At 45.9% G+C, this 12293-nt stretch overlaps 1 protein-coding gene across 1 annotated transcript in view; it reads right to left on the bottom strand.

Annotated features, from left to right (window-relative positions):
* The window catches only part of ubr2 (ubiquitin protein ligase E3 component n-recognin 2), a 56703-nt gene that overhangs the window by 8869 nt on the left and 35541 nt on the right, over positions 1-12293 (bottom strand). Inside the window, 24 exon segments of the mRNA XM_019366778.2 lie at positions 6-94; positions 228-389; positions 459-552; positions 633-841; positions 1097-1275; positions 1379-1462; positions 1558-1667; positions 1762-1864; positions 4024-4150; positions 4152-4176; positions 4258-4306; positions 4695-4797; positions 5922-5974; positions 7551-7675; positions 7761-7821; positions 8215-8331; positions 8464-8529; positions 8605-8715; positions 8811-8872; positions 8958-9141; positions 9323-9451; positions 9540-9639; positions 10209-10372; positions 10970-11068. Coding sequence (XP_019222323.1) covers positions 6-94; positions 228-389; positions 459-552; positions 633-841; positions 1097-1275; positions 1379-1462; positions 1558-1667; positions 1762-1864; positions 4024-4150; positions 4152-4176; positions 4258-4306; positions 4695-4797; positions 5922-5974; positions 7551-7675; positions 7761-7821; positions 8215-8331; positions 8464-8529; positions 8605-8715; positions 8811-8872; positions 8958-9141; positions 9323-9451; positions 9540-9639; positions 10209-10372; positions 10970-11068 — 2605 coding nt within the window.

Raw genomic sequence — 12293 nt, 5'->3', positions numbered from 1 at the left:
CTCACCATCAGACTGCGTCCTGTGTGCAGAGTGCAGAGCTGCTATCTGCTGATTGGTTGTCTTAAGCCACACCTCCAAACTAGGATTTTCAACACTGAAGAAAAAAAAAAAGAGAGAGAGAGAAAATCATTCACACAACATCAGGTAAAAACCAGGAACTTGTGTACCTGTGGTTAGCACAGGTGTGCTTATTGTGTGAGTGTCTCACTGCAGTCAGGTGAGCGTACCTGTGGTCAGGTGAGGCTGCGTGCGGTAGCATGGGGATCACAGTGTTGCTCAGACACTCGCAGAGCGGACATAGGAACTCGCCGTTCTCCACGTCGTAGCTCGTGTGGCCTCTCAGACGCTGCTGACGCCGTTGCTCCTTCAGCTGTACCGCCTCAAAGTACCTGAACAGAGTGAGGACAGGTGTAACATCCTGAGAGCCAACTGGAAGGTGTGCAAGTGAGGGGAGTCACCTCTGCCAGCAGGTGGCGTGCATGATGTGTCCACAGCTGGCGGTGTGAATCCCTAGACAGAGGTCAGGGTGCATGAACAGAGGATCACGGTGCTCTGAAACACACGATCACAGGTTAAAACCTGAACTTTGACAGGTCACTCACCTGATGATGTCAAACTGGAGCTCTACCCACCTGGGTTGGGCAGGTTGCAGTGGCGGTTTTTGGAGAGAACAGTGGACCTTTGGACAAATGCTGCAAGCACCATTGCTCTGCTGTGACCTCTGATCTCTTGCTCTTCCTGACACAGGATACAGGTGACCAGCTGTCGGCGCTCAGTCCCTCCCACCCTCCTGGGACCAACGGCCACCTGGGACACACAGGTGAGCTCTGCACTGGGAGGACTGTAAAGCAGGATGGAGAGGATCTTTTAATATTCTCTGAATAAGCTCTTCAAACACACATGTGCTCTGCAGCAGGTAAGTCCACAGGTGTACCTGTCCTTGCCTGCACTTAACGTTAAGTGTACTTAATATTCCAACAGGTAAATACGGCTTTGTACAGTCATACCTGTGCTCAGCTGATAGTGAGGCGTCTAGTAAATGTGAATGAAAGTAAGTAGGTATTAGGTGTGTACTGGTGTAAATATGCAGTTGTACCTGTGGTGGGTGGCTGATGTGGACGCCTCCAGCTCCTCCATGCTCTGCTGGAACAGCTCTTTGTTCTCGTTGATGAAGTGTTTCTGCATCTCTGACATCTGAGCCATGATCTTTTCCCTCCGGAGCCTCGCCATCTCCGCCTTCCTCTTCCTCTCTGCCTTATCTTTGTCCTTCATCATCTGCAGCGCGGAACCAATCAATGCATCACTTAATCAACACATCAGTTAATGAGCCAATCAGTCAGTCAATAACCAGGGAAGAGGAAGCAGTGCTGAGTCTCACCTCCTCCGAGCCTCTTTCTGGGCTGACGGTAAAAGAGGAGGCTGACGATGTTCGCTCTCTCATCATTTTGATGTTTGACACCATCTACACACACACAGAGATCATACTGATTCAGTTTCTCACCTTCACTCTGGTGTTAATTTACAATGACATCACAGTGACATCAGCGCAGCGGTTACCTTGAGGATCCAGGTGATCATGTCTTTGTGGACTTCCAGGTGAGGAGCGTTCTGCAGACTTTCCAGCAGAGCCAGGACACTTCCTGAAGTACTGGGTGCCTCACCTGGACCTAAACACACACACACACACACACACACACACTGGTAAACACACACACACACACACACACACACACACACACACACATGCACAAGTGTACTAACGTGTGATCTTGCAGGTGTAGTTGAAAGTGACATCTTCATATCCGCTGCTGTTCTCCAGCTGCTGCTGCTCTTCCAGCAGAGCCATGCCCACCAGGTGGAGCACCTGCAGGTGAGGTACAAACACACACACACACACACACACACACACTTTGAATAGGGTGTTTCATTTTATTTAGGACAGAGGGCGCCCTCTACAGGTGGTTCTGAAGATCACAGTGATGATTAAAGTGAGCCATTAAAGCTCTTCATGCTGATCTGACACTGATGAACCACACACGAGGAAACAAAAGTGGGACGCAGAGTTGGCTATCGAAAACACAACGCAAATCTCCGCTTTCACTCAGCTTCCTCACCAACACCAGATCCCTCACAAACAAAAGGGAGGAGCTATAATCAGAGATGTACTACAACCGTGTTGACTGGGAGTGTTGTCTACTGACTGTAACTGAATCCTGGCTCCATCCAAACATCCCCGATGCCCCAGTGGAGTCACTGGGCTGGACCCTACACCACCAGGACCACAACAAAGGTAAGGGCAGGGGCGGTAGGACTGCAGTTGTAACAACAACTATAAACAGGCACTGCTCACCGGAGTCAGAGGTCATGTCCATTCAGTGCAGGTCCTTTGATCTACCTTGCAAGCTAACGGTAGCCATAGTTAGCATTGTTTACTTCCCCCTGATGCTAACGTTAGCTCAGCACTCAGCCAACTTCAACTTATTATCAGTAAACAGCAGAGAGAGCATATCTGTCCATATCATTGTTAGGGACATTATTGGGCATGTTTGCAATCTGTACTATACAAATTCCACCAGCAGGTCAAGTGTCCTACCAGGGGGACAGTACAGCCTGACACATCTGACCACCTCTCTCTGCTCCTCATCCCTCCCCTCCTTCCCCTCCCCTCCAAGCACCCAGGTCATTAAAACATGGCCAGATGTTGCTCTCCTTGTTTTGATCTGTCACACTGGTCCATCTTTGAGCAGCAGGACCTGGACACCTTCACTCAGTAGGTCCTTTTCTCAGCCCCCTACTTTACACCCTGTACACCAACCCACCAACCAACGTCATCGTCACGTATTCTGATGACACCACAATTGTTGGGCTCAAGTCTGATGGAGATGAGATAGCGTACAGGGCGGAGGTACAGAACTTGTCCCGTGCTCAGAGAGTAACCTGAAGCTGAATGTCCTTAAAACCAAAGAACCAATACTGGACTTCAGGAGGCACCAACAGCTCCACCTAGCTCTCATTATAAATGGAGAACGGGTGGAATCTGCACCCCACCCACCCACCTCACCAGTCTGAGCCATGGGACCTGTCTCAATATGCGTACTTGCGTTCTCGTGTACTCGTGATACGTCATCTTGATGACTTGTGTGGACTTGGTACAGCCAAATATCCCAGAATGCATTTCGTCCAAAACTCAAACATGGCAATAGTGGAGGAGCGCAGCTAAAAACTTTTAAATATGACTCTTTCCGGGTCACAAAATAAACTTTTTAGATACTTTCAGGCGAGGATGTAGCTGTGTAAACTTCAAATATCTGCTCGATTTATCCAGACATCACATATTTGAAAAAGTGCTCCGACATTTTCGGAGACGTCTGTTACCCACCAGCTCGATAGCTGACCGGGAGGTCAAGGGTCACTAGAGCCGGCAGGAACAGCGAACTCCCGGCTACTGAGGTTAAACATAATATGTAAGTCACTTAGATAACTTAAAAATGTTATTGTTTGGTTTATTTCAGTGTTTTATTTGTTCCTGAGTAAATCGGTTTGGCTGAGATCAAAGTTCAGCTTCATAACATATTAATCACAGTTACATTAAGACAGTGGTTCCCAAACTTTTTTTGCCAGGCCCCCCTTTTTTACAAGAAAAGTGTTCGTGTCCCCCCACTACCTAACCTAACCAACCCCCCCCCAGGGGGCGGGCCCCACAGTTTGGGAACCTCTGCATTAAGAGGCAACGGCAGTAAAAACTGTGACATCATCGAGTATGCTGGTGTTCCAATTGTGAGTCTGTAACCCGAGTACGGACCTGCATACTTGAGAATTGAGAAAGGGCCATGGTCTGTACACCCCCCATCACTCAGGCCACTCACACTGTGTTCAGACCAAGTCTTTGGACTGGTTCCCAGACCTCTGCTCTTCAGTGTGTCCCTCCTCTTGGTTATTTATTCCTGCTGTCTCATTTATATTTTATTTCATCCACAACAACAATAAAGAGCTACTCCATTCAAAACACACACACACACTCACCCTCTGCAGCATGGACTCAGTCCAGCCCCCCCCGCTGGGCTCCACGGCCCACTGCAGCACGGCGCCCTCTATGGCGAGCAGCACGTCACACTGCAGGAGGTTCACCAGGCTGCCGAAGAGAGGGCAGAGGGGGGAGGAGGGGGAGGGGGAGGGCTACACACACAAAGACACGTTACCATGGTGACTATGTCATCCATCAGTCTTCCTGCCGGTGTTACGGACAGGTGTGCTTACCTGTGTCCTCGCCGCTCTGTCTCCTCAGCTTTCTCTGAGCTTCCTCAGCCTGAAACAAAGGACGCAGCATTACCATGGCAACAGCCTGTAATAATAATAATAATAATGGAGTGCATTTATATAGCGCTTTTCGAGACCCTCAAAGCGCTTTAGAATTCCACTATTTATTCACTCTCACATTCACACACTGGTGGAGGCAGCTACAGTTGTAGCCACAGCTGCCCTGGGGCGCACTGACAGAAGCGAGGCTGCCATATCGCACCATCGGCCCCTCTGGCCATCACCAGTAGGCAATAGGTGAAGTGTCTTGCCCAAGGACACAACGACCGAGACTGTCCGAGCCGATTACAAGGCGAACTGCCAACTCTTGAGCCACGATCGCCCCAATAACGATCAATCAATAACGCTTTGATCCGCATCCAGATCAGTGAGCATACCTTTGACTGGTCAGCTCTGCTGTAGTGATGGAAGTACAGGTTGAAGTATCTGTTCCACTCAGGGCGGAGCTCATACAGCCCTCTACCTGTCACACCTGGTTTCCTGTTAGTACAAATACACAATACGACAGTCAGTACTGCAGTCCAAATACACAGTAATACACTCAGTACTGCAGTTATTGTATCTTAGAGCTTAATGACAACAAAGAGATATTTTAAGGATGTATGTGTATATATATATATATATATATATATATATATATATATATATATCTATATATATATATATATATATATATATATGTGTATGTGTATATATATATATATATATATATATATGTGTATATATATATAATATATATATATATATATATTTATATATATATATATATATATATGTATATATATATATATATATATATATATTTATATATATATATTATATATATATATATATATATATATATATATATATATATATATATATATATATATATATAATATGTATATATGTATATATATATAAAATGTTTGTATAGTGCACTTTCTATACCTTGCTCTGTCCACTTTTTTGCAATGACAATGCAGATTTTCCACTTGTGGGACAAATAAATGCAGATTTGCTGTGTGTGTGTGTGTGTGTGTGTTTGTGCAACATTGGCATTTGTTTACTTAGATCCAAGGCAGGCCAAACATCTGTGTTACAACCTACATACAAAAGACAGACATTCACAATATATGGGTACACAAGTCTGTTTTATTTCAAAGTGTTTCAAACTTTGAAACGAACCTTGGTAGGGAACAAGGAACAAGGAAAGCATTTCTTGCAGCTGGCAACAACGGTCGTGCATTCAGTATAGTTGTGACTTCCGCAAAAAATGTGGTCAAAATCTCATGAGTAAGTTGAAGCATTTCTATCAGGCATTTCTGAAAGTTGTAACACAGAGGTTTGGCCTGCCTTGGATCTGAGCAACTCTGAGTGAGCAAATGCAAATGTGCCAGGCCTCAAGGACAATGGGCGGTTTGCACAACAAAAGCTGTAGGAGAAACAAGCTGACGACCTGTGAAAATCTCAGCAGGGGTGCTTAACACCTCGGGACTTGCACCAGAAAATAAAAAAGCCAGTAATTCTAGGGGGTATTGGGTTTAGGGAAGTTACGCAAATTTGCGCAGGATAGTAAACCTAGTGTTAAGGTGGACTGATGATATTTGAGGTGGAAGACTGACTTGAATGAAGCCACGCTGTCGATGACTCTCTCCAGCCCAGTCTCCTTGTTCCCCTGAAGACACAAACTCAGGTTAATACATCAAACTAAAAATGTTTCAGCGCACAGAAGTAAAAACAGTAAATTCCCTGTGCTCAGGAACACTAAATAACAAACAAACTAACAAAATGCAGGAAAACATTTTAGCCTCAGGTAAGTCAGGTTAACTTGTTCAGCAGATCTTATATGAGCGAGTCAGCAGCCTTACAAAGTGTCTGAGTTTAACCCTCTGGGGTTACCTTTGATTTTACCCATTTACTTTGCCTTGTTTGGTATCATTCTTTTCAGCACGACCTCACATGTCTGAATTTACAGTTATTTTTTCATTTTGACATACTGGTATACTAGTATGTCATACTACTACAGTTGTATTAACACAACTGATCTAAAATCAGGTAAAAAACATAAAATCTGAGTAGAAAAAAGAGGTTATATTTTTTACTGTAACAAACACAAACATTAATGAATCATTTTCATTATTTGAAATGCAAATATAAACTGTACATTTTAAAAACCTATGCACAAGTTATTTGCATCTATTTACCTAAAAATGCAGCCAAGGCGGGGGTTTTATAACCATTTCCAACTATTCACAGAACAATCAGGTGTTCTGCATCAAATAACATGCCACACAAATTATTTGTGCCACTCCAAAAAAATAATTTCTGTCCACTATAAGATAAAGGAGAACATCACAGCCTGATACCTGCAGGCCTGACAGCAGCAGGTGTATCCCTGCTCCTGTTCACACCTGGAGACACAGTTCACACTGTAATCTGCCTTTGGTGGCTTTTTGGCAGCAACTGTGACATTCAGCAGTCGCCTCATTGTTCTAACACACACAACAACATCAACTACACTACTTGTGTAGTTGGTGGGTAGCAGCGTACAGTTGTATGTACACCCTAACTACACAAAACTACCCACTAACAACACAAAACTACCCACTAACAACACAAAAGTACACACAAACTACATAAAGCTAAATAAAACTACCCACCAACAACACAAAAAACTACATAAAACTACCCACTAACAACAAAAGTACACACAAACTACACACCAACTACACACTCCAAACACACTAAGTGTCACAAATCTCTTTCTCTGAACTCTCTCTCTCTCACCGCTGTCACTCCTAAAACTTCTCCTTCTTCCTAAACAACCAATTGTCACATGTTGCCATATCAGTTTTTGATTGGTCGACATGGTACATTTTTTCACCAAAAGGAAAGCGGTGCTTTTTCTTTCTTTTATTTCGTCACAAGCAGAGAGTGCCGATAGTATTCAGGAAAAAACATCAGGTATATTTTTGATCATGACTCTGGTTTTTCGTGTCCTATCAACACAACTTAAAAACTCATATATAGTTTGAAGTCCGCACTTAGACTTCAAATTTGGAGACTCGGGTTGGCTGCATCTTGTTGCTATGTCATCTTGAATTGGATGTGATTTGGATGTGATTTGGATGTGCCGGCGCGTCCGTCGACCCCAGAGGGTTAACAAACTTTTTAAAGCAGAACTCACAAATACTTTAACAAATATGTAACAGCAGAACTAAAAAACATTAACAGACAAGTGAGGGTCTCACATTCTCAGGTAGAGCCTTGGCCAGCTCGCTGTGAGCCATCGGTCTGATGGACAGCAGGTGGATGATTTCTCTTCTGACCTCATCGTAAGGCTCCACCTGGCCGACGCCCGCCACGTACCGCTCACCTGTAACACACATTCAGAGGCAGTGCTAACGTTGCACCTGGACAAGACGACCTCTCTGACTCATTTTCAGAGGAGACAAACTCACCAACCACCATAATGATGAGGTGAAGCATCTCTTCGATCAGAGTGTTCTGCTGGACCAGGTCCTGAAACACAGGACAGAGTGGGAGGAGTCAGTCGTACAGCTGTAGCGTTTAACCTGCAGAGTCCATTTTTGCCATCTAAACTCGAATGATTCAACATTGCAAACGGATTTTTGAGGACTTGTCAAACACGGCGTAATGTGAATGTCTGACCTGCAGACGTGATTCTAATTTCTCGTTACGTGCAAATAAACAGACACGTCAAAGCGACCTGCTGTGAAACCTGACTTCTTGTCTGTTCGTGCAGGTGTCTGAATTTAATCTGCTGCAGCTTTGCTTCGCCTGACGCTGCAGGAGCTTTAACATAACAATCTTTGGAAATGTATCTGTGTCGAGGGTGGGGCCGATAAGCTTAGCAGTAACGTCACGGCGTCCTGACGACAGAAGAGGACTGACCTTGTTGGCCTCTCTGTATCTTTTCCTGATGTCTGCGGTGCTGAAAACGTGAAACAGTTCAAATCGACTCAGAACGATCATCAGGAAGTGGTTTGGATCCATCATGGACGCCCCTGCCTGCACCCAACCAAAAACAGCAGCGAGCGTGAGCAGAGAGTCTGCAGCAACGCTTCACAGAGGCGTTAGCGCTGCAGAGTCAGCAGGTCACACTGGTAGAATAAGTGGAGCATCAGTACAGGCGAGTCGTACCTGTAGCATGATGATGTCTTTGTCGAACATCTCGACTCGACACTTTACATTGTGGTAATAATAAATCTGAAACAACAAACAGCAGAAACTTAGCCAATCAGCATTGATCCCTTCTGCATTGATAAACAGGTTAGAACTCACCTGGTTAATCAGTGAGAAGCCGTTCCTCCTCCACATTCCAGCATGCACCTGGGCACAGAGCACCAGGCAACGGAGGGGGAGTTCGATCAGAAGGGGGGGGCTGAGTTCACCCTGAGGGACACGTGGTATCAATAATCAATGAATCAAACTGGTTTGAAAATAGCGTTTCCTATCAGGGATCAATAATAATCGGATATATTACTGACCAATGGGAGCTGCTCAGGGAAACGAGACGCCACCTCTGTTCTGCTGAGGAGGACGTGCAGACCTGAGGAGGTGATTGATACAACTTCAAACAGGACGTGGCGACAGATGGTGTGACTTTTAAAATGTGTGTGTGTGTGTGTGTTTACCTGCCAGCAGCCTGCAGACCGGCAGGTGTATAGAGACTTTTTCCTGAGACACCTGATACCTGAACGTCTCCACACTGTGGCCTGCCAGGCTCAAGCTGATTGGCTGCTCACCGTCTGGAAGGCTGCTATGACAGTGACTGAGAGCGCTCAGACACTTCTTGTAGGCCTCAATCAGCACACGCTCCTGACACACACACACACACACAAAGAAACAAAGAAGCAAAGAAAAGGCTTGGATGGCTCACTCAATCAATCCGTTTATTTAAAACTGATCAGATTATTGATCCAGAAAAAAAATAAACTGTAGAAACATAAAAGGTGACATTTGTCATGTTACATGTAGCGTGTTCAGTGTGCGGTCTCACATCAGTGGAGCACCACTCCTGGATCATGGTGATGATGTTGGTCAGCTTCATCTGCAGCGTGAACGCCGCCTCCCACTCAGGCTCCATCTCAATGTGCTGTCCCACCTGTCTCACCACTGGGTCCATGCCCTGCAGGGAGGCGGGTTCACAGACAGACAGGCTCAGAGATGTTCGGGCTGCACCTGTACAGGTAAACCTCACACTGTCTCCATATTACCTGCATGCACTTGAGCAGCTCCAGAAAAGCATAGAAACCTTCTAGAAACTTGAGTCTGAGCTGATCGCTCCACTTGGACGGAGGGCTGATCAGGACATACCTGCATGTAAAGGCACTGGTTACACTGGGAGGCCTGGTTTTATCATAAAACCCGACACACACCCACAGTGTTTAGACTTGTGAAAGAAGATTCATCAAGCTACAGAACAGGATTCATGGGTACCCTGCATTCACAGTGTAGGTTCATCGCACAAGAACCGGTCTCTATTTGGTCTCCAACTAACCTGTAACTGGCCCTTCATAACCTCTAACTCAACGGTCCCCAACCTTTTTTGCGCCACGGACCGGTTTATACCTGACAATATTTTCACGGACCGGCAATAAGGTGTCGCGGATAAATACAACAAAATAAAACTAGTGCCGGTACTGAAAAAAAGAAGATTTATTCATAACACACGTGAAAAGACCCAGGAAAACCGAGTTAACGATAAAAACGATAACAAAATAACGCTGAAAACCGATAAAAACCCTGAAAACCATACATTTCACACCTGAGCCTCAACTCTCGCGGCCCGGTACCAAACGACTCACGGACCGGTACCGGTCCGAGGCCCGGGGGTTGGGGACCGCTGTCTAACTGGCCCTTCATAACCTGTAACTGGGGCTCACTTGAGGTCACCAATGAGGCTCTGGACTCTCCCGAACTTGAATGCCTGCTGGGCGGTGTAGCGGTCGAACTGGAAGCGCCCCTGCGGGTCTCTGTGGCGGAGGTGATCCACAAAGGTCCTGATGATGGTGGTCATCAGGTTCTCCTCCACCATCAGCATCCGGGCCTGCAGAACATTTGCAACCCACACACCCACACAAACCCACACACACAGACCCACACACGTACAGACGTGTCGTTCCTCATGTTCAGTGTTTGGCCTGTTATCATTTTGATCTGTGTTTCTTTGCTTGTGAAATTTATTTTGGCGGATTCTGGAGAACTAAACTTTAAAGGTGATTGCTCTGATTATTATTATTCTATTATTAATACATAATATATTAATAATAATTATAGCTGTTATTATTATTGATTATCAACTAATCAGCTTTCAGTGAAACTTCAGGGATGAATTTAGATCATAAGATTTTTCTCAGTGATGTCTGACATCCGTTCCACCTGAGGGTGAAGCACCCACTTTAAACTGACCAGGTGTGAACTCAGCCTGTGCGGTGACGTCTACTCCGGGGGCAGCCACCTGAACTCACCAGTGACGGTACGGTGAACATTTGCACTGACAGGTCAGTGATGGAGAACTCACGGCCGTGGTCGTCTTTCACATAGTCGCTCTGCAAGCGTTCGTAATTCTAGCAGCGGGAGAGAGAGGGGGACACAGAGAGAGAAAGGTGTGTGGAGGTGCAGGAGGAGTAGGAGGAGTACTCACCATGGTCGGGACGGTGAAGAGCTGGACAGACAGCGACGTCACTGACACCACTCGCTCGTGGTCGTCCTCCATAAAATCTGTCTGCAGGCGTCTGTAGTTCTGGAGGAGGGACGACATTTCACCTCTGGGTCAGAGGTCGCTGCTGTCCGCCCAACACCCCACCACCACCCACACACTGACTCCTTTAAAAACCTGTTGCTAAAACTCTGATATTTTTAAAACAGCTCACAAAAGAAAAGTGTACCAAGACTTGTGTTAGTTCTGTAAACCTGACCTTAACACAGCACATACACAGCAGCGACTGGTTCTTTAATCAAGACCAGCAGCAGCTTCAGGCGATCAGCTCAGCGTGACCCATTTTATATTATTTATGTTTCACAGACCTGAGGGTTAGTTTCAGTCCGAAGACTGATTCCTGTGAATAATGTGTGGACATAAGTGCTTTGATCACTGAAGTCTTTCTGTCAGTCGACTTTTTAATTGATTTTCTAGCTGAGTGATCACCAGCATGGACATGATCTTTAACTTTAGCGGATTTTTATACTGGTATATCATCCCATCCTTCTTGAAGTTGGGAACCACCACAGTCTGCCAATCCAGAGGTACTCCCCTACATCTCCATGCAACACTGTAGAGACGTGTCCAACACAGCCCTACAACATCTAAGTCTTTAGGAACTCACACCAAACCTCATCCACCCCAGGGGCTCTGCCATCAAGGAGTTGTTTACCTGCCTCAGTGACCTCGCCCCCAGTGATGGATGACTCGCGACCCCCATTTGCTGCTTCCTCTACAGAAGTTGTATCAGTGGGATTAAGGAGATCCTGGAAGTATTCCTTCCATCGTCCAACTATATCCTCAGCTGAAGTCAGCAGCCCTCGACGCGCACTGTGTATAGTGCGGGTAGAGCGCTGCTTTCCGTTCCCAAGTCGCCTGACGGTTTGCCAGAATCGCTTTCAAGGAAAGTCTTTTTCATTGACCTTACTGAACTCCTCCCACACCCAAGTTTTTGCTTCAGCCACTGCCCGGGTATGTGTTGCGTTTGACCTTCCGGTACCCATTGGCTGTCTGTGAAGTCCTGCAGGCTAACAAAGGCCAATAGGATTCCTTCTTCAGCCTGATGGCTCAGTTGGAAGTGGGAGTGGAAGTGGACTGTGCCAAGCATTCGCATTGCACTCTCACTATATGTTTAAGTGAGGCAAGTCTGTCCTACACAGTCCTACCCTACAACCTGATCAACCTCAACACCAGGAGGAGATCAGCTGACACCTCAGCAGCTCTTTTCAGCCGAGTATCCAGAATATACACTTGCAGATCCAATGAT

Source organism: Oreochromis niloticus, linkage group LG13, assembly GCF_001858045.2.
Source record: "Oreochromis niloticus isolate F11D_XX linkage group LG13, O_niloticus_UMD_NMBU, whole genome shotgun sequence".
Taxonomy (NCBI): Eukaryota; Metazoa; Chordata; class Actinopteri; order Cichliformes; family Cichlidae; genus Oreochromis; species Oreochromis niloticus.
This window is presented reverse-complemented; position numbering and strand designations above follow the sequence as displayed.